Source organism: Carettochelys insculpta, chromosome 9, assembly GCF_033958435.1.
Source record: "Carettochelys insculpta isolate YL-2023 chromosome 9, ASM3395843v1, whole genome shotgun sequence".
Lineage (NCBI taxonomy): Eukaryota > Metazoa > Chordata > Testudines > Carettochelyidae > Carettochelys > Carettochelys insculpta.
In genome coordinates this window covers 43524655-43549638 of record NC_134145.1, presented here as the reverse complement: position 1 = coordinate 43549638, position 24984 = coordinate 43524655, and the positions used below count along the sequence as shown (strand labels likewise).

The 24984-nt window shown below is 42.2% G+C and overlaps 1 protein-coding gene across 3 annotated transcripts in view; it reads left to right on the top strand.

Annotated features, from left to right (window-relative positions):
- Nucleotides 1-24984, top strand: part of VAV3 (vav guanine nucleotide exchange factor 3) — a 263598-nt gene that overhangs the window by 119778 nt on the left and 118836 nt on the right. For 2 of the 3 annotated variants that reach the window (XM_075002479.1, XM_075002478.1), the window contains 8 exons: nucleotides 2323-2426; nucleotides 9583-9682; nucleotides 11002-11097; nucleotides 17016-17084; nucleotides 20113-20199; nucleotides 21722-21807; nucleotides 22213-22345; nucleotides 22726-22835. In XM_075002479.1, coding sequence (XP_074858580.1) covers nucleotides 2323-2426; nucleotides 9583-9682; nucleotides 11002-11097; nucleotides 17016-17084; nucleotides 20113-20199; nucleotides 21722-21807; nucleotides 22213-22345; nucleotides 22726-22835 — 785 coding nt within the window. The remainder of the gene's footprint in view (nucleotides 1-2322; nucleotides 2427-9582; nucleotides 9683-11001; nucleotides 11098-17015; nucleotides 17085-20112; nucleotides 20200-21721; nucleotides 21808-22212; nucleotides 22346-22725; nucleotides 22836-24984) is intronic. The other variant, XM_075002480.1, reaches the window with a different exon arrangement.

Here is a 24984-nt window from a genome sequence, read left to right as displayed (position 1 = left end):
TTCCAGGCCCAGAGAACATTCCAGCACAGAGGGCTGATGCAGCTACTGTTAAAATGCTCTTTCAAAGCCCCCCACAACAACAATGCTGGATTCTTGTAATAGTCCCTGTGTCTGACTGTTCAAAGTTAGCAGGCTCCATTTCTGTCTTTTACCGTGGTGACAGTTTTTTCCCATATGCTCCACTAATGTTGTGAAGGACGTTGCAAGCAGCTATCAATCTAATGAATAAATTAGTGCCTCTTCAGTTTAGCAAAATCATGTTCAGCTGTCATTTTGTATCTTCTAAGTCAACAGCTGACACTTTCCTGGTGCTACTGAGTCATTGTATGACTTTATGAGACAGGGTGCAAAAGGCAGGCCAAGTCTCCCAAGACCATTATTGGCATTTCAACATTGGTGATGATAACCTGCCTATAGGGAAGAATGTTTCTCCTTGTTGCTCTCTGAACAGCCCCATGTTCTTAAAGATGCAAGAATCATGCACTTTCCTTGGCCAGCCTGCACTGATATGGGTGATCCACCGATGCTTGCAGAACTATAGAAAAGTAATGCTTTCAGTTGGTACATTAGGTACCAAGAGGGACCGATGCCAAAATAAGAATCACTATGCTGTCTGTTGCCCCGACACAGTTCAGGTACCCCAGTGCTGCAGTTCATCCACTATTTCCTGCAGAGTGCTGAGAGTCACAGTCCTGCATATCAGAAAATTATCAATTATAATTAAATTTAACTATCTTTAATTAAAGGTCCTACACACTCTCATGACTACCCCCCCACAGCCCTCCATGGATTTTCTAAATCTAAAAGTTCTGTAGCTACTGCTTCTTGTCTTGACCCTGCTTTATGATGTGATCCCACCAGTCAATGCTTGTTTCTTGGGTCCAGAATTGGCACTCTACCACATGTAACTGCACCATGAATACCACCAACAATCTTGGTTTATTTTTTATGATACCCCTCAGCAAACTGTCCTTGAAGAATTCTTCATGTCACCATTGCTGTGGTACTTTCTGCAGGTCTGCAAAGATGGAAGAATCATGCCTTTTATATTTAAAATGTTCCTGAGCATAGCGCGGAGCTCTGAGGGCTCTATGCCTGTCAGAGGGCAGACACCAAAAAGTGCTGCATGGGTTTGAGGGATTATTTTTTAAAGCACAAAAAGTTGGGGGGAATTGATGTTGTTATGGGCTGGAGAAAGTTACACAAGGAGAATGTTCCAGAGATCTCCAGGGAAGTCATTTCTTTCCCACAAGACAATGTGCCAGATGGTGGGATGAAGGACACTGGGATACCTGCCTGTGATGCACTGCACTTCACATTGATACAAACACTCCTAATGAGTATGCACAGTGCTTACATAAGCAGCCAAGGGATATACTAACTTCAGCAACTGTTCACTGATGTAATTTGCATCAGATAGTTTGGAATGTAGATATGAGTTCTTTAAGAAAATAATGGACCATTTCATCGTGACTGGTTCTTTTAAAATATGTTTTAACTAGTTACGTTGAACAGTCTCTTCCACCTTGTATCTAGCTGTGACATTATTACCTGAAGAAGAGTTTCGTGTAAGCACAAAAGCTAGCCAGGCACGCAACCTTAAGAAGTTTGTCCAGTAAAAGATATTGTCTTACCCATCACATATCTCTGATTCCATGCCAGTTATTTAGTTAAAGCTGTGAACAAATCTGAGAAAATGTATCCCTATTTTAATATATTCTTCTTGAAACATATCTGTGTATTGCAATTTGTAGCTCTGACTGTTGTCTTGTTCTGTCACTAGGTACTGTTTTTTATACTGGTCGTGAACTGAGAATCTTAAAACTTCTGCTGTGAGATGGCTTGGCTCAGATATTTCTTCGGCATCCTTATCTTTTTCCTCTGTTGTTAGTTGTCCCTTGTATCAAGAACATTGTGACTCCAGTTACCTTAGCAGCAGGATGCCACTAATTGACCAATGTAATGCACAAAACTGATTTTTCACAGCTCAGGGAAATGAGTAATTATTTGTCTTGTCAATAAAACATTTTCTTGACTTGCTTAATTTTAAAATCATCATATAAAGTGAAGATGAACTAATAGTGCACGCTTCAACTTGGAATAATTAGCCTTTAATAGTTTCTCTGAGTTTAGTTTCCCTTGTCACATTCTGTGGATGATCTGGAATGTCAAAGCAAGTGTTGAAATTAGCAATTACTCACAAGTGATCTTGTGTCTTTGTTATAATTAACTAATATATATGGAGACACTAATCTTCATTATGGAAGCTTCAGGGTTTCTATATTTGTGTTTTAATATTTTTCTTATATTATTGTTTTTAAGGAATTGGTCAAAACCCACAGAAGTCTAATGCAGGACATTCGTGATTCCATTGTAAACAAGAATGACCAGAACCTGTATCAAATTTTTATTAACTACAAGGAAAGGTAATTTGATATATGAACTTCAACTTTAGTGATAACTTACATTCAGCCCATTGAAGTAGCTCTGTAATTAAATACATCATTTTTATAAGATGAAGCTTTTGTATATTTGAACTGAACTTCTATGATTATCAGCGTCAATATATAGATCAGGGGGTAGCCGTGTTAGTCGGTATCTGCAAAAATGTGAAGTCCTGTGGCACCTTATAGACCAACAGAATTTTTGGAACATAAGATTTCATGGCAAAGACCCTCTTCATCAGATGCATTGCAGTGGAGATTCCAGAGGCAGGTCTAATTATACACACTCATAAAAAGAAGGGAGTACCAATCAAGAGGAAGGCCAGAGATGATGAGGTCAGTTCAGTCAGGGAGGATGTTGCCCTCTTCCAGCAGCTGATGTGGAGGTGTGGACAGCAAGAGAGGTGTGCTTTTGTAGTTGGCCAGCCACTCCCAGTCTTTATTCAAACCTTGATTGATGGTGTCAAATTTGTAAATGAATTGTAGCTCTGCAGTTTCTCTTTGAAATTTTTTTGTTTCAGGATGGCTACTTTTAAAGCTGCTTCTGAATGTCCAGGGAGATTGAAGTGTTCTTCTACAGGTTTTTGTATGTTACCTTTCCTGATATCTGATTTGTGTCCATTTATTGTTTTACGTAGAGACTGTCCAGTTTGGCCAATGTATATGGCAAAGGGGCATTGCTGGTTCATGATGGCATATATTACATTACATTGACTTGGTCAGCAGGGATGGTCTGTTCAAACTGCTCCACAAGATAGGCTGTCCTCCACGGTTACTCAAGATGATCCAGTTGTTCCACGAAGACATGAGAGGAACCATCCAATATGATGGCGCTTTATCGGATGCTTTCAGAATCAGGAGCAGCTTCAAACAAGGATGTGTGCTTGCTCCGACATTGTTCAGGATCTTCTTCGCACTGCTCCTGAAGCATGCCTTTGGATCTTCAACAGAGGGCATCTTGCTGCACACAAGATCTGATGGGAAACTGTTTAATCTTGAAAGGCTGAAAGCTAAGTCTAAGGTGCGGGAAGTCCTCATCAGAGACATGCTGTTTGCAGATGATGCTGCTGTAGTGTCTCACACAGAAGACCAGCTTCAAAAACTGCTGGATCAGTTCTCCAAAGCGTGCAAGGACTTTGGGCTTACCATCAGCCTAAAGAAGACAAACGTACTCTGTCAGGATGTTGCTGAATCCCCATCAATCAGCATTGACAACTATACGTTAGAGGTCGTCCACGAGTTCGTGTACCTCGGGTCCGCCATCACTGACACCCTGTCGCTGGACACTGAGCTAAATAGGAGGATCGGAAAAGCGGCCACAGCTCTGTCCAGACTCAGCAAGAGAGTGTGGAGTAACAACAAGCTGTACACTCACACCAAAATGCAAGTCTACAGAGCCTGCATCCTCAGCACCCTCCTTTATGGCAGCGAGACTTGGACCCTGTATGCCCGCCAGGAAAAGAGGCTGAATGTCTTCCACTTGCGCTGCCTCAGGCTCATCCTTGGAATATCATGGAAGGACAGAGTGACTAACACCGCCGTCCTCGAGCAAGCTGGAATCCCAACCATGCACACCCTCCTCAGGCAGCGTCAGCTCCGCTGGCTTGGCCACGTCCACAGGATGAATGATGGAAGGATTCCAAAAGACATCCTGTATGGCGAGCTAGCCTCTGGCAAAAGACCTCCCGGACACCCCCAGATGCGCTACAAAGATGTCTGCAAGAGAGATCTCAGAGAGGTAGACATCGAGCTGGACAACTGGGAAGAACTAGCAGACGACTGTAGCAGATGGAGGCAGGGGTTACACAAGGGCCTTCAGAAGGGCAAGATGAGGATCGGACAGCTAGCAGAGGAGAAGCGAGCGCACAGAAAGCACACTAAGGACTTGCCAGACACCCACCACATCTGCAAGAGATACAGCAAGGACTGTCACTTTCGTGTGGGTCTTCATAGTCACAGTAGACGCTGTAAATGAAGTCCTCAATTGAAACTTTAAAGGGCGGATTCCATAGTCTATGCAGACTGAAGGATGCCTACTATATTACATTAGTAGATGTGCAGGTGAATGAGCCCCTGAGGGTGTAGTTGATGTGGTTAGGTCCTGTGATGGAGTTGCTGATGTAGATATGTGAGCAGAGTTGGCACTGAGATTTGTTGGAGGGATTGATTCCTGAGTTAGAAACACTGTGGTGTATAGTTACTGGCAAGAATTTTTGTTTCAGATTGGCAGGCTGTCCATAGGGGAGTGAAGGATTTGAGAGTGAAGGATTGTTGTCTAGGATGGTTTGTAGATCACTACTGATGCACTGGAGAGGTTTTAGGTGTGGGCCTGTTTGTGCTAGCCAGTGGTGTTCTGTTATTTTACTTCTTAGGCCTGTCTTATAGCAGGTGGCTTCTGGGTACCTGTCTGGCTCTGTCATTCTGTTTCCTCACTTCCTCAGGTGGATACTGTAGTTTTAGGAAAGCTTGGTAAAGTCTTGTAGGTGTGAATGTATAAAACTTTCCTAAAACTACACTGTTGACAGAAGTCCTGCATTCTGTCGATTTACTATCGGCAGAACGCCTTTGGAATTTGGACATTCCATGGGTTTTGTTGACAAAACTCTCTAGTGTAGTGTGGCAGATTGCTGCCTGTGGGCTGTAGGAGCCTGCAAGAAGGCAAGTATACCAGCTGGTGGGTTAATGCGTTCCTGTTCCCTGAGTAAACCCAGTTAGGGCACACAGCTGGCGCCTCATTAGGAATCAGCTACAGCTGAGTCTAATTAGCACTTATGGCCAGCTGAGGCCTTGGACTCCCTATAGAAAGCTTCCTGCCTGGTAGCAGGGGGGAAGGTTTTGGAAGGTGCCCTGGAGAGAAGGCAGGAGCAGAGCGGAGCAAGAAGATACCACGGGGAGGCGGTGGGTGAAGTGGCCCAGGGTGAAGCTGCTACACTGGGGCAAAGGTGAAGGCCCTGCCAGCTACCTCTTGTCCTCTTAGGGACCCTGGGCCAGAGTCCAGGGTAGTAGGCGGGTCTGGACTCCCCCCACCCTTCCCAAGAGGATTACTCCACTGGAGCAGGCAAGGGCCTTCAAGGAGACTGGCTTTATCCTCTCCATTCTGGACTTGCCTATGATGAGGATGGCTTGCTAAGTGGAGACACCTGCCTCTGGAAAGACCTGGGCAGATAGGGAGTCTCAGTGAGTCTCTGAGGCACAACAGAGAACCGCCAGGAAGTGCAGGGACCCACAGGGGCTGACAGGGAAAATTGTCATGGTAGACATAGCCCAAGAGTGAAAGAAGAGTGAAACAGATGGGGGAGAGGAAGAAAGGAGAGTCTCAGGGAGTCAACAGAAGAAGTTAGTGAAGTCACATCTGAACTGCAAATTGAAATGGTTGGGAACCCAACTGAGTTGTTTGAGAAGAGTCTGATGCAGTCACACTATGCCTGAGTGTTGAAAGCTGAATTTTGGGGAGATGAAGGAAAAGGAAGTTACAAGTGTTACACTGAGTGGGAATGAAGACATAGAGGAAGGCTTCAGCAGAGAAGGAGCTTACAGACGTGATGTCTGTGTGCATGTGCATGCGCATTGGTAGATAGTGACAGACAGAGGGAAAGGGTGATTATTGGAAGGATGCAGGCAATGAGAGCAAATGGAAGGGTGTAGATGGGAACTACAGGAGAAGGACTTGTTTCAGGATATTCTTTTTCTCCAAAAAGTGCACTGTAACTTAAGGAAGCCAAGGGGAAGCTGCCCATTTATTTTGTCAAGGGAGGATGGATACCATGTCTAGCGCTATTTATCCTGAATTATAGATTTAAAAAAAAAAAGTGAAAGATTACAGTTGGTTTCACTTTTGAAATGGCTAAATAGGTGATGATCAAGAGGGAGAAGATGATTAAGGACAGAAAGAAAGAACTTGTAGAAATATGGAGCTTGCAGTTGAAATAGGAGTCACCTATTTCACCTAAGATCCCTTAGGCTCGATGGCCACATCTACACTGCCTACATTGAAAGGGGCATGCTAATGACGGAGTTTGGAAGATGCTTATGAGGTGCTGCCATGAATATGCAGTGCCTCATTAGCATAATGGTGTCTGCGCATGATTCACAAGTGCTGAGTTTGGAATGTGCGCTGCCTGTGTAGACAGTGGCCTTTTGAAAGGACCACCCTGACTTCGAAAGCCCCTTCTTCCTAAAACCAAATAGGAAGAAGGGGCTTTCAAAGTCAGGGGGCCTTTTGAAAGGCCCCCGTCTACGCAGGTGGCATGTGTTCCAAAAGTGGCAGTTTCAAATCGCGCGCGGCCACCATTATACTAATGAGGAGCTGCATATATATGTCAGCACCTCATTAGCATCTTCTGAACTCCCTCATTAACATGCCTCTTTCAAAAGGGAGGGTCCATTGTAGACATGGTCCAAGTGTGTAGATTCTGTATTTCAAAATAGCTATTTCTAAATAGAGCCATTGGATGCACTTTGACTTATATCAAAATGGCTGTGTCTACACTATCCCAAAACTTCGAAATGGCCATGCAAATGACCTTTTCGAAGTTTACTAATGAAGCGCTGAAATACATATTCAGTGCCTCGTTAGAATGCCAGCAGCCACGCCGCTTCGAAATTGCCGCAGCTTGTCTAAACGGGGGTCCTTTTCCTATCTGCTCATAGGAGTAAGGGGATTTCAAAGTTGCCAGAGTCCTTTAGAAAAGGACCCCCGTCTGGATGAGCTGTGCGGCGGCGAGCCACAGCAATTTTGAAGTGCTGTGGCTGCCGGCATTCTAATGAGGTGCTGAATATGTATGAATATAAATTTGCATGGCCATTCGAAGTTTTGGGATAGTGTAGATGTAGCCAATAGGTGCTATTCCTCATAGAATGGGTAGTAACAGAGAGGTAACCGTGTTAGTCTGTACTCCAGCAAAACAAACCAGCAGAAATGTAGTGCTTTAAAGAGGTCTTGTAGTTTTGGGTTTCTGCTCTGATCCTACTGACAGAGACCGAAAACTATAGGACCTCTACCAGGCATTTATAAAACTGTGTTACCCTCTGGGAGAAATAAAACAACAAATTGACAGGGCCAGACGAATACCCAGAAACCAGCTGCTTCAGGATAGGCCCAAGAAGATCAACAACAGAACAACACTTGTCATCACCTCTAGCCTCCAACTCAAACCTCTGAAATAAATCATTAAAAACCTATTTTGGATCAGGATGCTGCACTCCAGAAGGCTCTAGGTGACAGGCCTGTCCTTTCCTATAGACAATCTCCTAAACTGAGAGAGATTCTCACCAGAGGAGTAACATGTTATAGAAAGATTCTGAGAATAGGATGGATGCAGAAGGTCACCAATGAGGAATTTATATGGGAAGATACAGCCAAAAGAGAACCTGCTGCAGAAGGTTATAAAATGGAAGCTACAACTATTTGGACATATTTGCAGAATGAACGACGAATGAAAAATCAAGACCTTAGTATTTGGCATAATGGATGGTTTGAATAGGAGAGGCAGATCCCACAGAGAATGGATAGATGATGTAGTACATTGGTGTGGAGGTAGTCGACAGAAACTAAGCCACTCTGCACTGGATAGGGAAAGATGGAAGGAAATAGTGAGAGAGGCATCAGACACCAACGGGCGCTGAGCCCACGGTTATTGATGATGATGAATCACAGCCTACACCACAATAATACGAATCCTGGAACTTTTCCTTGCAACAAACCCCGCTGCCAACTTTGTCCACATATTTATTCTGGGGATACCATCACTGGACCTAACCACGTTAGTTACCAGATCAAAGGCACATTCTCGTGTAATTCCAGCAACACTATATATGCTATTATGTGCCAACAATGCCCTGACACTATGTACATTGGACAGACTTGGCCAAACCTTCACCATGGAATAAATGGACACAGAGCAGGCACTAAGAAACTCAATACACATAAGCCTGTCAGTGAGCACTTCAGTGGAGCAGGCCATTATGTTAAAGACCTGAGAATCTCTGTCCTGTATCACAGAGAATTTTACAACAGATTAGAGCGTGAGGCTTCTGAGTTAGCGTACATGTTCAAATTCGACACACTAACAGGTGGTATGAACAGAGACATCAACTACCTCATGCGTTACAAAGAGTGCTTTCCTTTCTTTGATGCTTTTAATTATCTCAGACAGAACCAATTCACATCCCCCCACCTCTCACTCTCTTCCTTCTATCCTATTTGATTTCTCAGTTTTTATTGCAATTTTTTTCTTTTTGGTCCTCTGTACTTACGTAAGTCAGTCTGTGTTAGAAATAAAATTGATCTGAAGAAGTGGGTCTGTCCCATGAAAGCTCATCACTGAATGAATCATTTTGTTAATCTTTAAAGCGCTACATTTGTGCTGGTTTGTTTTCTCGTTGAATGAGGTTTACCAGTTTCAAAATAAACCAATCATAGTTTGGAGATTATTTCAAATAGCAATTCAGTTATGTAGATGTCAGGATAATTATTTTGAAATAAAAGATGTTATTTCAAAATAACTTTGCTGTGTAGACCTATCCTAAATTTCAGTGCGTCTTTTGGAGAAAAAGAACATCCTGAAACAAGTCCTGCTTCTGTAGTTCCCTTCTACACCCTTCCATTTGATTTCATTGCCTGCATCCTTCCAATTATTTTGCCCCAATGACTAATGAATGTAAACTCAGTAGAAGTCATTAAATCAGTCTGCAAAAACCTAGTGCTATCATACAAAGAGTAGACATAATTAATCCTATGTTAAGCCTATGTAATAGAATTTATTCATTACATCCTTTGATATCTGTCTCATACCACTGTAAATACTAAGCACTCTGGTGCTTTAAAGCAGCACTTACATTGCCTTACAACTTGAAACAAGTGCTTTCTTGCGTCAGTGTATTCATGTCAGCATTAAAGTGAATTGACATTATTTTAAAACATTTTGATTATGGTCCTTAGTATTTTTCAAACATGCACTTGATTGTATTCTGGGGGAAGCTTTGTAATACACATTTAAGACCAAGTTGTTATGCCTGAACATGTAAGTACAGCACCCATTGAAGGAACGAAATATGATCAGTATATTTGCTTGTGAAATGTGAATACAGACTTTTTTTTTAAAACCATCTGCTTATTTTTTCTTTTGCTGTGGTTCAGAATGGTTATTTATGGACAGTACTGCAGTCAAGTGGAGACAGCAATATCTTGCTTAGACAACATCTCTAAGACAAAAGAAGATGTTAAATTGAAGCTAGAGGTACAGATTTTTTTATATGCAAAAATATAACCACCATCCATTCCCCACCACAAGGGCAAAAAATGTGGTCCATTCTTACATTTGGGTCTGCTAGTTTTTTTTCTTTTTAATTGGAGTGAGTGATCAAATTAATTTGTCAGTAGATTTAGAAGAGATCAAATTCTGGCACAGCTGAATTCAGAAGTCTTGACGTTGACTTTTGTCAGGTCAGAATTTCACCCAAGAAGTGTTTTCTCATAGGGTCCCAGGTGGGAGTGAATGTAACTGAGAGTAAAATATGGTTATAATTAAAATAACCTTTAAATGTTGCCTGAAGGCACAGCTCTGCACAAGGAGTCATATGTAAGGTGTAGCACTCATGCTCCTTTGGCATGAGAGATGTGATGTTTTGTAGACAGCCTCTGAAGTAAAGTTCCTCTCTGGGCTGGAGGATAATCAGCTACAGCCCTTTATAGGACACAGCTTATTGCCCATCAGCTTTGTTAGGAAGTGAGTGTGCAGAATGGGAGTTTGATGATCCCATCTGTGTTAAACTGGAATTCTGGTGTTTAGGTTTACAAGTCACCTTCAAGGCATAAATTTGTCGTGCCAGCTGTGCTACTTATGCCTACAACTGCTAAGATGAAGAGTTTGCTATTTGCCAGTAGTGTTCTGTATACCCCTTGAACTGCCTTTTGGGCACTAGCCTGAGTGATTCGAACGGCTCTCTCTATTGTTCTAGTAGACACTCACAGCTTCAATGAGCACAACTCTGTGATATCTGTATGCATGTTTATAGCACAGTCCTCAGTCTGCTATTGGAACAGTGTGATGTGGGTTCTGGCTCTAGAGCTTGAATATCCCAAGAATGAAGAGTGTTTTGACCTATGGGTATGGTTCAGCTCAGTGAGGGGGGCTGACAGAACTGCCAGGCCTCTGGGCAAGATGTGGTGTGTGTGGCAGTTCTGTGCTTTTGAAGAAGTGGGACCTGAGGTGGAAGGGGCAGGGCTGGGGGCAGCCTGTCAAGAGTGCATTGCCCCGCACCGCCCTCCCCCCACTTACTCCAGGTATCTCTGACTCCTGGACTGTGTGGCGCAGTGCTCCAGTGGTGATTTCAATGTCCCCTTTGACATTCCTGCCCCCCACCTACCCGTCAGCAGGCCTGAGCTCATCGCTATAGAGATGATTTTTTTCTTCAGTATGGTAGCATTTAGTATCCTAATATCTTGGTGATTAGGCAAACTTATCTGTTTACTTAAAACAAACTAGGAATATGTTTTATATTACAGTGTGTTTACAAAAATCACAGTTCAATCTTTTATTTTACTTTTTAAAAATAGGAATGTTCCAAGAGAGCCAATAATGGGAAATTTACGTTGCGGGATCTTCTAGTGGTTCCTATGCAACGAGTTTTAAAATATCATCTACTGCTCCAGGTACTTTATTTTTGAAGTTTAAAGTGGTGAAGAGTAAAACTATAATGGTATATCATGAGAAGATGGTTTTAATGAGTGTGCAGCTTGCAACTGTATCTGCCTGGAAGTCAAATCCAATATACTTCAGTGTACTCTGTGGCGATCATTCCACAAGTTGGAGCATATCTGATAATAACAATCACTTCCCTACTATTTGAACCTCTCCACTGAATGGCTTCTTTAAAAGTTAGTGGTGGCAGACTGAGGCTGGTGGTTTTACAGTGTAGACCACTACCCCCAAAGACTAAACTGAACAAGACTATATCATTCCTTAAGATAATGTCCTGCTATAGTAAATTATAATAAAAACATATTTGTTTTGAAATACCTCTTTGTTTATGTCCACAAAACTCTAGGCTTCCACAGTAAGTCCTATAATGAGGGTGGATAGTCTTATAAATTTAATTTGATGGCTGTTCTAGGAGACTCATTAGTTCAGCGGCAAAGAAATATATTACTGTATTAGATTGTCAACCCTGCTAATGCTTGTAAAATGTCATTTTTAAAAGAGCTACTACCTGTATGCGAAGCATAATTTTGACTCTGCAGTACTTGTGTACCTCCACCATATTACATTTCTTCAAATACACCTATATAAATTCAAGTCATCAACAGAAAATCAGGAATAAACAAACCGAAACTGATGACAGTGTCACTTTTTTAAAACTTCTGAGACCTGAACCAAGGCAATATAATAAAATTGCATATTATGAAAAAATGATGAAAGATTGTTATTCATAGTGTTTAAAGTGGAAGGCATCATAAAATTATGATTAGTTATCTAGTGGAGTGTCAAAATATGTTAGTCTTTCAGCAAAATAGCTACAAAAATTGCTAGAAAAACTGTACTTTTAAGTAAAAGCACCTATTCACATGGTTTTCTAGTATTTTAGCAAGATATTATTTTTGGTTTCAACATAAAAGCATCTTCTAAAAATGCAGTTAAGAAGACATAACTTATGGATTTTCTTTTTTATGTAACTCTTGATTTTCTTTTTTACTTTTAACCAGTATTTTTTCCCCTAGATTTTAGATGGGCTGTCTATTTTTTCACTAGCAATTATCTTAACATTCTTGAAGTATTTTCATATACTGTCAAGATATATCATACACATTCAAGTTTATAAAATATTATATAAGTGCAGATAATCTTATACTTAAGAGGAACGACAATCTCATTATGCTTAGTAACATTTTCTTGTCAGTGTACATTCCTACTGGGGTGTATGGCTTATCCAGGGACGGGTAGCACCTCTGGTGTGGGGGACGTGTCATGTCTCTTCAGGGGCAGTTCGTGCACCTTTGGTCCCCACCTGGCACTCACCTCTCACCTGTGGCTCCAAGAAGCTGTAGCATGCTCAGCAGCCACACCCCAATAAATCACTTTGATAGGTGGGCTAAACCAGATGAAGGTAGCCGACAGGTCTGAAACCTTTGGTATGATAGGGACTTAACTATCCCAGCATGTGAAGTTGGCTCCCGTGGACTAGACAGATGAAATCAACAGTGAGATCCAATGACCAGGAAGGCAGCTCTGCAATGCTCTGTGAAGAGTGAAGGGCGTGACAAGGCACCCAACATGGCATGGCCATCCCCACCAGCCTAGGAGGTCTCCAGCTGTGACGACTTTTTATACCACTGGAACCAGGCTTCTGAGGCTGAGGGAGTGGAACTGCTTCTGTGCAATGGTTTTTCCACCTTAAATATTCTTCTTCACTGGTTCTTTGCACAGTGCCATCTCTCAAATCAGTCTACTTTATTAGTCTACTTTAAAGTAAACAGAAGATGTAGAAAGATAAAGTCCTGTGGTGATGGGGGAGGGGCAAAGTGACAGGTGGAGGTGACCACTGGGAGTTGTAGTTCCAAACCTGCACATAGGCGGCCTGTGGAACTTGGTTGCTTGACTCTGACACTGGGACAACAGAGGAGTTCAGCAACATTCCAGGTGACTGAGCAGGCCTTTTTAGGACCAGCATTTCTCACCCTCAAATGAAGGAGAGGACTAGAAAAGGTGTCCCAAAAATTGCTTGTCCCAACCAAACTGCCAGCATGCTGCAGCTGGCAGTCTTACTCTCACAGCAGTCAAAAAACAGTGAAAAGAAAGATGATATTTGGAGCATGGAATGTTTGTACCGTCTTTGACAGGCAGAACACTAAGAGGACTGAGAGAAGAACAGCCCTCATAGCAAAAGAACTGGGACACTATAACATTGACATACCTGCCCTGAGTGAGACCAGGCTTACAGAGGAAGGATCCATCTGCGAACTGAAAGGAGGTTACACCTTCTTCTGGAAAGGCAGGCCAGAAAATGAAGACTGAATCCACTGAGTGGCACTTGCTATCAACCTCACTTCTATGCCAGCTTCCTGACCTATCAACTTGCATCAGTGAGCATTTGATCAAGCTTCGCTTACCCCTCAACCCATCTCGCCACGTTACAGTCATCATCACTTACGCCCCCACTCTGACCAGCAGCAGAGAAGCAAAAGACAGTTTGTATGAGGACCTTTTTTACCATCTTGCGAAAGCAACTCCTTCTAGTGACAAGCTTTTCCTGTTGGGTGACTTCAGTGCGAGAGTCAGCAAGGACTGTAGGAACTGGAAAGAGGTGCTGGGGCATCACGGCATTGGTAACATGAATACCAATGGCCACCTTCTGCTGAGCTTGTGTGCAGAAAATGACCTGATGATTACCAACAGTGTCTTCAGACAGGCCAATGAAAACAAGACCACATGGATGCACCCAGGATCAAAACAGTGGCACCTGATTGACTGTCATATCAGACGCAGGCGGGACATTCGTGATGTTAAGATCACCAGGGCCATGTGGGGAGCTGAGTGCTGGACTGGTCATATAATCGTCAGATCTGTCCTTATGCTGCACATCACACCACTGCATAGCAAGAAGTCCAAGGTTGTCAGACCGTCCTTCAGTATTGGGAAGCTGCAACATATTGGTCATCATGAGCAATTCGCAGTCCACTTTGATGACATGCTGATGTCCCTTGGAACTCTGACTGGAGACCCAACGCAAAAGTGGGACCAGTGTAAAATCCTGGTGATGGAGTCAGCCAAGTCAACACTAGGACTGAAAAAGAGAGTTCACCAAGACTGGTTTGACGAAAATGACGAGACCATCATGAAGATTTTAGAGGAAAAACAGAACACATTTCTGGTAGGGCAAAATGGTCAGTTCTCAATCTCCAAACATGACTGTTTCAAGCACCTTCAGATTCAGGCGCAGACTGCACTTCAAAAAATGCAAGGTGAGCATTGGGAGAGAAAAGCTGATGAAGTCCAGTACTATGCTGGCACCAAGAACTCCAAGATGTCCTTCAATGCTATCAAAGCTATATATGGACCTTCGAAGCTACACCTCTCCTGTCTGTAGATGGCATGACCCTCCTGAGGGAGAAGAGCAGCATCAACGATAGTTGCAGAAAGCACTTCAGCAACCTTCTCAAAGACCCTTCATTGTTGACCCAGCGGCTCTAGACCTGATCCTCAGAAACCCATGATAGACAGTCTTGACCTGCCTCCTACAAGGGATGAGGTTAAAAAGACAATCGGCCAGACCAGCTCTGGCAAGGCCCCCAGGATGGACGGTATCTCTGCTGAAATTTTCAAGGCAGCAGGACCAGTGTCACTTGAAGCCTTTCACAGCATTCAGACCAGCCTCTAGGAAGAAGACAACATGCCATAAGACTTTAGAGATGACACAGTCATTTCACTCTTCAAGGACAAGGGCAACAAAGCTGACTATAGAAATTACTGGGGCATCTCCCTTCTCTCTACTGCTGGGAGAATCTCGACCCGAGTCATCCTCAATCGTTTGACCACCAGCATCTCAGAGGAGAACCTACCAGAGGCACAGTGTGGTTTCTGCTCGGGCCGCTGCACCACTGACATGATCTTTGCTGTTCATCAGGTCAAGGAAAAGTGCATAGAGCAGGACTTGAATCTGTACGCTGTCTTTATAGACCTGACCAAGGTGTTAGAGACCATCAACAGAGAAGCCCTGTTGATTATCCTGTCAAAATTCGTCCGCCTGAGAAGATAAGTTAACGTCATGCACATATTGCACAATGACATGACTGGCTTTGTTCTTTTGAATGGCGAGTCCTCAGATCCATTTGAGATATCCAGTGGTGTGAAGCAAGGGTGAATGCTGGCCCCAGTGCTATTCAACCTCTTTTTCACGTGCATCCTCAGCCATGCAGTTAGGGACCTGGACCATGGAGTCTACATAAAGTACAGATTTGATAGGTCACTTTTTGACCTTCGTTGTTTGAATGCTAAAACCAAGATGCTTGAGAGGCTGTTCCCTGAAGCCCTTTTTGCTGATGACTGTGCACTTATGGCACACAAGGAATCTGATCTCCAGCTTATCATCAGCAAATTTGCTGAAGCTACTCCCCTGTTTGGTTTGACCATTAGCGTAGGAAAGGCCGAGGTACTGTTTCAGCCTGCTCCAGGATCTGCTGCTCTCCACTCTTCAATCTGTATTGAAGGAACAGAGTCAAAAACAGTGGATGAGTTCAAGTACCTCAACAGCATGATAACCAATGATGGCTCCCTTGACAAAGAAATAAATGCCAGGATCTGCAAGGCCAACCAGGCCTCGAATGTCTGAGAGCACACGTGTTGAATCAGCATAATATCCAGCAGTCCACTAAACTGAAAGTGTACGAGGCTGTAGTCCTGACTAGTCTACTGTGTGGGTGTGAAACCTGGACCTTGTACAGAAAACATGTGAAACTGCTGGAACGCTTCCACACGCACAGCCTGAGGTCAATACTGCACATTCAGTGGCAGGATGGAGTCACAAACCTGGAAGTCCTTGACAGAGCAGGAACCACAAGCATTGAAGCCATGAATTCTGAAAGTCCAGCTTCACTGGACAGGGCATGTCATACGAATGGAAGAGTCAAGAATCCCTAAGCAGCTCCTTTATGGTGAACTCTCCCAGGGCAAAAGGAATCAAGGTAGGCCTCACAAGTGGTATAAAGACTGTGTGAAGGCCAACATTGCTCATGCTGGATTAAAGCCAAAGCAGCTAGACCAGCATGCAGAAGACCGAACAGGTTGGTGTGCTCTTGTACGACACGTGTATGACAACTTCGAAGAGCAGCAATGCATACTCCTGATTGATGGCCATGAGAAGAGGAAAGCAACAGCAGCAGCCACACCGACAGAGCCAGGACAATTCCCTTGCTCTACTGTGAATGCCCATGCCATTCAAGGCTTGGACTCCTCAGCCATATGCTAGTCCACAAATGATGATCGTGTGCAAGCTCAAGATGTCAACGTCAGACATGGCGGATTACCAAGACATTCCTACTTCTTTGTATAGAAACTCATATTTTAAAGTTTTGATTAGTCATGTTATTACTGGTAACATGAAAATAATTTAATATTGGTTTGCCTGGATTTTCAGCACAGATGTAGATAGTAATGATCTGATAGCTATTTCCAAATCTGAGGAAGTGGGTCTGCCCCATGCAAGCTCATCACCTAATATGTTATTTTGTTAATCTTTAAAGTGCTATATGATTGCTTTTTTGTTTTACCAAAATAAAATGAGCTTTTGCAGACCGTACACTTATTTCTAAATACTAATATTTGACAGTGTTGATGCTTAATATTTGTCATTTAATTATTTGTGGTAATCCTGGGTTGTGCATTAGGGAAAATATAGGAAATGATAGAGGAAAAAGTTAAATTCTAGGGCTGTTATCTATTTAAGACAAAATTGGTGAGATTTAAGAGTGATCACTGTGCAGGAGTCATTTTATTTCTGTGATAAATGTGTAAACTGATTTGCAACTGGCTGAGTGAACAATTCTTACACGAAATATCCCTGCCTTTTGTCATACAGGAACTGGTGAAACATACTACTGACCCAACTGAGAAGGAAAATCTAAAGTTGGCACTTGATGCAATGAAGGTAAGTGTGCCATGGCAGATGGATGTTTACATCTTCACTGCCAGTTAAAATAGTTGGGCCCTTTTTCAGAACACATTGGCATGCAGTGGTGAAGTTTACAATATATTTTCTGCTGAAGGTGGTCCTAAAATTTGTTAAATATTTACTAGATCTATAACTAGTCACAAACTTTGTGTAATTAGGCTAAATCAAGAATATTGCTAAAGGCTTATAGTAATTGATTCATTAGGTTTTATATGGTATGGAGTAGAGATGACTGGCTTCTATTTACTTCTGATATCCTAACATTTTGTCCTACGGTTTCCAGCCTCCTAGCCACGTGGGAAAAATGTGCCATTCTGTTTTACTAGTCTTTTACAAAATGTAGTAAAACTTCCTTTACTTCAAATTTGGCTAATGGTTTTCAAGTGAGATAAATAAAATTCTCTTTCCTCACAGTTTATATCCTAGTAATGTCTTCCTTGCCATGTGCTAGAAGGCATTAATATCTCTCTAAGTGGCCATTACACCACATGCAGATGCGAATGGCACAAACGTGCTTTGAAATAGCAGTATCTCTTTGCATGTTTGGTGCTGTGTCCTTTGCAGTCTGGAATTCCCTCTGCAGTTATCTGTACTCTTTCTTTTGCTTCTGATGCTGTGCATTATGTTCTGTTAGAGTTTTGGTGATCTTTTACCAGTGTATCCTTCTGGTTACAGTAAACTCTTTCATAACTGACAGCCCTGGGACTGGGAGGTTGCTGGATATTCAGATATTCTGGATAATAGAGAGGTATACCTAGCAATGCATAACACTAAAGAAAAATAAGATAACACAATAAGAAACAAAAATGTGTGCGGCGTACTTTATTTATACAACAGTAGTATGGTATACTGTAAATTTATACGGTGTTTGCTATATTTATTTGTGTTTACTTTCACTGTACTGTACTGAAAAAATGCAACTCCAGTTTGCCAGTTATTTGAGAGTTCCAGATGATAGAATGCCAATATGAAAGAGGTTTACTGTAATATGTTAGAAGATTGTTCCATTTAGCACATAATTTCTAAAAATGTTTTGCTCCTAGATATAACATGTAATATTCTGCTGAGGACATACAAATAAGGATAAACACTTTATGTTGAACAGAAAAGATATGCGAAACATTGACTAGCACATTCAATGCACAAATATAGAAGATATACTTGTCCATGTTCTTAAGCTCATACCTCCAACTTTTTCCAAATCTCAGCACTATAAGTGCAAGAGGCTCATTTTTGAGTGTCAGCCAGGCCCATTATTGTGTGTGAGAACTGAGAAATAAGCTGGGATATATCTTCTCCTTTGCTTTTCAGACATTGTTGCTCCCAGCTCCCCAGTTTAACTGAATCCCCTCTCATTGTATTTTGGACAGCCTGTTAAACCCAGCCATGATTGCTGCCCGTAGGAATAATTAGAGCATGAGTGAGCAAACTTTTACATCAGACCCCACTTTTTGCCCCTGCAAGTAGCCGGGGCTCCCAACCCAGAAATGATGCGTCTTTTGGAATGGCAGAGGTGGTGGGTGGAGCCTCATTACCTAATAAATAATTTTGTTAGTCTTTATGATTCTACAGGAATGCCTGCTTTTTGTGATTGCCTATGTAAAAGTTGATAAACATGTGAATGACAAGACTGGATTTGAACAGAGTTCTTGGAACTGAGTGGTTTGCTGAGAATAGGGGCTGCTGTCTGAAGAACTTGTCCTACCACCTTCCTCATCCCTCCCAGGCAACACTTAAAACAGAAAATTCATGCTTAAAGAACCCACCCAACTAGTTTTCTAGCAGTCCCAAGCAGCTCCAGGCAGCCCTTTAAAGCTGAACAAAGATCAATGTAGTTGCACTTGAAGAAGAAGAAGAAGAAAAAGCCTAGACTCTTGGACTCTCTGTGGGAAGCTGAAACAAGGGGCTATTCTACTAAAAACCTTATCCCCACTCTGCAAAATGTGAGTCCCAGCTTGCTCCTGTTGGGAGATGCTGACAGTGTGGCTGGGATATTCTGGTGCTGCCAGGGGGTAGTGGACCCCTAGGAGGCTGGAGAGCTGGCAGTGCAGGTCAAGTGAGCAAGAGGAGGCAATGGGAAAGCAGCAGAGGCCCCTGCAGGAGGGGACAGGGTTGTGTGACTGGAAGTGATGTTGGCTGTCTGGCAGCAGCAGAGACAGTGGGGACAGGGAGTCAGACAGCATAACGCATGAGCACAGCACAGTTGTGCACAGAAGCTATAGGGAGGCAGTGGAGGGCCTCTGCTAGGAGTGGGGAGACAATTACCCTGTGCGGGCCCCATTTAAATTTTGTGCCCTCCCAGAGATTACACCCCCCCAGTCTGTGCACTTCTGAATTAGAGCCTGGAGTTGGTAACATCTTTTACCCAGCCCTGGTTGTCATCGAATTTCTGCAATTGTGCAAATACCAAGAGTGAAGGACATCTTCCCTGTCTAAAATCAAGCTCTCTCTTACTTAAATGTAAATTCTTGTAGGCAGATATGACCTTTCTTAGTTCCCTATTAATTATTTTTAGCCTTGCTGATAGCAGTGCTTCTTTGTGCCTGGCTGCTTTGGGGTAGGTTGTTCTCAGTCTCTCCTACTAGAGCTCTTCTACTTCGGATAAATAATTAAATATTTATTGGACCAGGACCTTGAACTTGATTCTCTCATATCATAGGTGGTTTCTCTAATCACTCGGCTGCTTGATATCCTGGGAGTCTTCTCAGTAAAATACTTCCAAAAGTCTAGGTTTCCTTTAAGTCAAAAATATGAACACTCTCAGAATTCTCAAAATTTTGACAGCATGCGAATACCATTTTCTGCCCAGCTTTTACAGAACTGTTCTTTTAAACTCCTGGATTCTTCAGGAGGGTTATCAGCAACATCGGATCACTTAAAATAACTTTTCCAATGCCTTTTTGTGCAGATTAGGCAAAATAAGAACAGTAAACACAGATGTTAAAGATGTATTGACATTTTTCTCACAGAAATGTCCCCCCCCTTCTTTTTTTTTGTGCTTTAGGATTTGGCTCAATATGTAAATGAAGTGAAGAGAGATAATGAAACCCTCCGTGAAATTAAACAATTTCAGTTATCAATAGAGAATTTGGTACGTGATAGGCTACATTTATTTCCTTGTTCATCCCAGCTTTTCCACATTGTTGTACTTTACTGATATATGCTGGTCCTTGCCACCTTATATCATATTAGAACAGGGGTGCCCAGCCTTTTTTCATTGGGGGTCACATGGCAACATGTTCTGGGGGCCAAACAGAAATTAGCCCCATGCCGACACCACCACCACCCACCTACCATCAGGCTTAAACCCCTCACATCCCAAAACCATCCTCTGTCCTCTCCCACGCTTCACACCCCTGCAGACCCAAACCGTGCCTCCAACCCAAGATTAACTTACCCAGGATCTCTGTGTGCTTCCACCACCTGCTTTTCCTTTGCTAGGCAGTCTGCTTTTCACCCCGGCTGCATGGCTCCCTACAGCCCTTCTACTCCTGCCCACAAACATTGTATTGGGGCAGCTCCCAGCACCCTGCCATGCTAAAAGAATAGGACTCAATTTAATTGGTTTAGCAGCTGGATCCCTCCTGCTGGCCGTTAAACCAATTCACCTGAGCTCTACTCCAGTGTTTTTCTACCTTTTTTTTTTTTTTAATAAAGTACTTCTTTTTTAAAAAACAAAACAAAACTGTAAGTACCCCCAGTACCCACAGTTTTCAGACATGCAAAATCCCCAATCCCCTCTCCTCTCCTCCAGAGCCAGGAACCCCCATTGCACCCCCCCGCTTTAGCCCAATTCCACCCTCCTCTCATCCAGAGCTAGGCACCCCCAGCTCCCCACTTTAACCCCCCCCCAGAGCCAGGCCCTCCCGCTGTCATCCAATGCTGGTGACTCACCAGAGCCACCGCTGCTGTCACCATTGCCACTGCCATGCAGTGCTGGGGAGGGATGCGTGTGCAGAGCGGCGCACAGCACTCCTGCAGCTCTGAGCATTTTTATTGCTCAAAGAGCTGGATGTGGCTCCAGCGCATGTACTCCCGCTGCTTCTCTCTGCCCGTCCCATGCTGTATGGGATCTGGAGGAGTCTTCAGGTGGCAGAGGTGGGAGCTGCAAATGGCTCCTTAAAGAGCCCTATGCAGCTTGGGGCTGCCTAGCTGCCTTTTAAAAAGGGTGCGACTGCTGGCTCCACAGGCCAGATAAAAAGGCTCTACAGGCTGGATTCTGGCCTGCGGGCTATGTGTTGGACATCCTTGTACTAGAAGCATGGGGAAAATTCAGGTATCCCTATGGGGTGTTCTTTTGGCTGGCATGGAGTGATATTTGTGTACAGTGAGTTCCTTCCCCATTTCCTTAGATGCAAGTAGATGAATCAGTTTCGTGGCACGGTGCCCCCAGTCCCCCAGTGGGTGGCACTTTAGGGAACAATGGGAGTTTGTTTATGGTTTATCATCCTTCATAGGACTAAAAGATGCCAAGTGCCTTCTGACTCCTGGAGAATCTGGCTTTGTAGTTCAGTAAAATGACCATACTGGCACTTGAATGTCACACATTATCTTAACTCTTCTGCTGGCATATGTATGTTAAGTAATGAATTCATTTCAATTTTTGTTATTAGAACCATTCTCTATTAATGTATGGAAGACCACAAGGTGATGGTGAAATAAGGATAACTACATTAGACAAACGTGCAAGACAAGACAGGTAGGAACAAAGATATCTTTGGGTTTCTAAAGGCAAATTTGTTATTAAATAAAAGCTTATAAAATACAGACTGGTGTCTACCTGTTAAATTTGGTGTTTGTTCAGGAACTCTTATGCATACATCTTTCTTTTGTTGTACATGCATCGCTCCTATTAATGTCATGGCAGTAAATTTTCAGAGTGGTTCATGGGAAGTTAGCCATTACATTAACATCTAAATCCCTATGCACTTCTTGCACAAGTATTTTAAGTGGTTCACGTTTTATTACCCAGTAATTTCATTGCGAAGTTTCAAAATCATAAGTGCTCTTTGCAATGTTTGATATGATAGCATATTATTTTAAAAGCTTTAGTACACTGGCATACAGAGAAGTTTTTAACCCTTTCTCTATTATGCTTTCTTAGGCATATATTCTTGTTTGACCTAGCTGTAATTGTGTGCAAACGGCGAGGTGATAATTATGAAATGAAGGAAATAATAGATCTTCAGAAATACAAAATCACAAATAATCCCACCACTGATAAAGAAAATAAAAAGGTAAATGTTTCTAATAGTACTACATACAAAATACGTGCCACAATTAAAGATTTGAAATCCATAAATCTTAAATACGTGAAATATTCTGCAACTACACTACATCAATTTGTGTAATTATTTCTTATTCCAAAGCCCTGTAATATCAAAATCATACTGTGCATTGTGGTTTAAAGCAGATGACTGTTACTGGGTTTCACATATTAATTTCTGATGTAATGAAGAGTTATGAATGATTATTAAACTGAACAGAGGTGCAAAATATCATGACCTCCATTTTTCCAAATTCAGGGTTGGTGTTGTATTATGAATATGAAAATATTGTCATTTTGCTGCCTGAATATTACATTTTTAACCAGCAAATTTCTGTACCTTTCACCCAGTGGTCATATGGCTTCTACCTCATCCATGTACAAGGACAAAATGGATTGGAATTTTATTGCAAAACTAAAGATTTGAAGAAAAAGTGGCTTGAGCAGTTTGAAATGGCACTGTAAGTGTCTATTTTCCTATAAAATCATTTCTTTAACCAGTAGCCAGGAATATTTTAAACATGCTTTAATATGCATTTTAAATCACAATTCTGCAGTTGTCAGGAAGCTCTTTGATTTGAGTTTTTGAAAATATAGTCACCAGTGTCCCCTCGTAGCTGATATCTACAATGTAAAATAAGAGCTTTTTCCTGTAACACTTCTAGGAAAAGAGAGAGGGCACTGTAAGATATGTGTTGCTTTCCAGCATAACTGCTGAGACTGTTTTAGTAACAGTCTGAGACACTTAGGGAAAATATTAATTGTTTTAGCAATAAATATTTAACATAATAGTGACTGACTTTTTCCATCTTTATTTCTTGCTACATATATTTTTAAGAGATATGGGGATGTTGGCTTTTTTCCTAGTGGCTTTAAACGGATTTATTACATAGCATTGGATCAGGTTGCTTGGTTTATTAACTTTGATTTCCTTGATTTCCTCACTTGCATGCATGTGCTCTCTGTTTGCATTATTCTAAGTTAAAAAAAATAGCAGGAATGTATTAGATTTTTCGAAAAGCAGTATGTCCTAATATAGCATTTCAGATTGCGTTATAGTTATGTACTTTTGGCTTTACTTCTGTTTCTGATTCTGCTGGAAAAACAAACATGATTATTGATACTGAAGTATTTTGGTTAAATTTAAAACACAGGAACAAAGAAATCAGGTGGAAAAGACAGTCATTGTGTTTTTTAAAAAAGCAAGGGAGTGTAGAGAAGTATTCACATCAAAGACAGAGTGATGAAATTAATAAAAGCTGTACAGTGATTTGAAATTTTGGTTTGATTATACATTTTTCTGAGTGAAGGGGATGTTAGCAGCACTCCATTGAAATACATTTACAACCTTAATTTCTGTTAATTATGTTTAGTTTTTTTTCTTTTTGGTGAGAGCCAAGAGTTTAAAATGGGATATGCATGAAGAGAGCATTGCTTCTCCATATGATCTGAGGTCCATCAAATATGGTTTCTCTTGTGGATATTATCAGATCAGTAGGAGGTATGTGCCTAGTGAGAGTTAACTCACTGTGTGATAGGTGGGAGTGGAGAGGCTTTGAATTGACAAAGTACAGGACATTGAAAATGAAGTTCTTTGCCTTTCACCTACTTTTGTGTCTCCCTCGTTCCTTGCATTTCTCTCTTACGTTGTCATTGTTGATATCTTTAATATTTAGATAGTAATAAAACTACTCCTATTAAAATCCCCCAACATCTTAATTAATGTGATTTATAATCTGAAATTATGTCCATGCTGCTTATACAAATAAAGGTTAATTCAGCCATCAGCTAATAACTCGAAGCAATAAAATAGTTTTATCTGTCCCCAGGAACATATACACAGCCTTTTCCCAGAACCTTCCCTGGCTCCCTGCATGCCCTTTTCATGTTCCCACTCCCTATTAACTATCCGTGTTTCTTTTGCTCCTTCTTCTTTGCTCAGGGCTCTTGAGATTCCCAGCAACCTCTTGATCCTAGTGTCACTGGTGTCCTCCCCTGAAATCCATTTGTCACTCTTCTTGCTTGTTTCAGAGGCACCCTGCTGATAGAGGGAAACAAGGCTCCATGCCACATTCTCCTGTGACTGCCTCTCCTGCTCTAATTCCCATGCCTGCACTCCCAATCTCTGTTCTTTAGGCTCCCTCTTCCTCACTTAGTCCTTCCGTGATCTCCAGCATCCCCATATTATGATTCAACTAAAAATCACAGTGAATCCACTTTAAATGCAAGTGTATTTGATGCTGTGCATGGTGTAGTAATAAGAGGGTCTGACAGTGGAGGCCTGGGGTGAAGCCTCAGGTCTGAGCAACATAGAGCAAAGCTAAAGCTGTGAAGAAAGGCAGGTCTGGCTCACAGGAATTTGGCAGAGATAGGGCTGCTGCTATTACAGAAAAACACATACCTAATACTGGACACCTAAACAGTCCAGGAAGATGGTAACAGAACATCTCACTTGGTACCAGTATGCTCCCCATAGATAACAGGGACTTACTGACCCAGGTTCAACACAGGGTGGTGATGACAGCATGATGGACAGTGATGTTTTGATCGAATCACTGTGTACAAGGTAATGGGCAGTATCTAGTTACGTCAGGGGGTGTCAACTAGGTA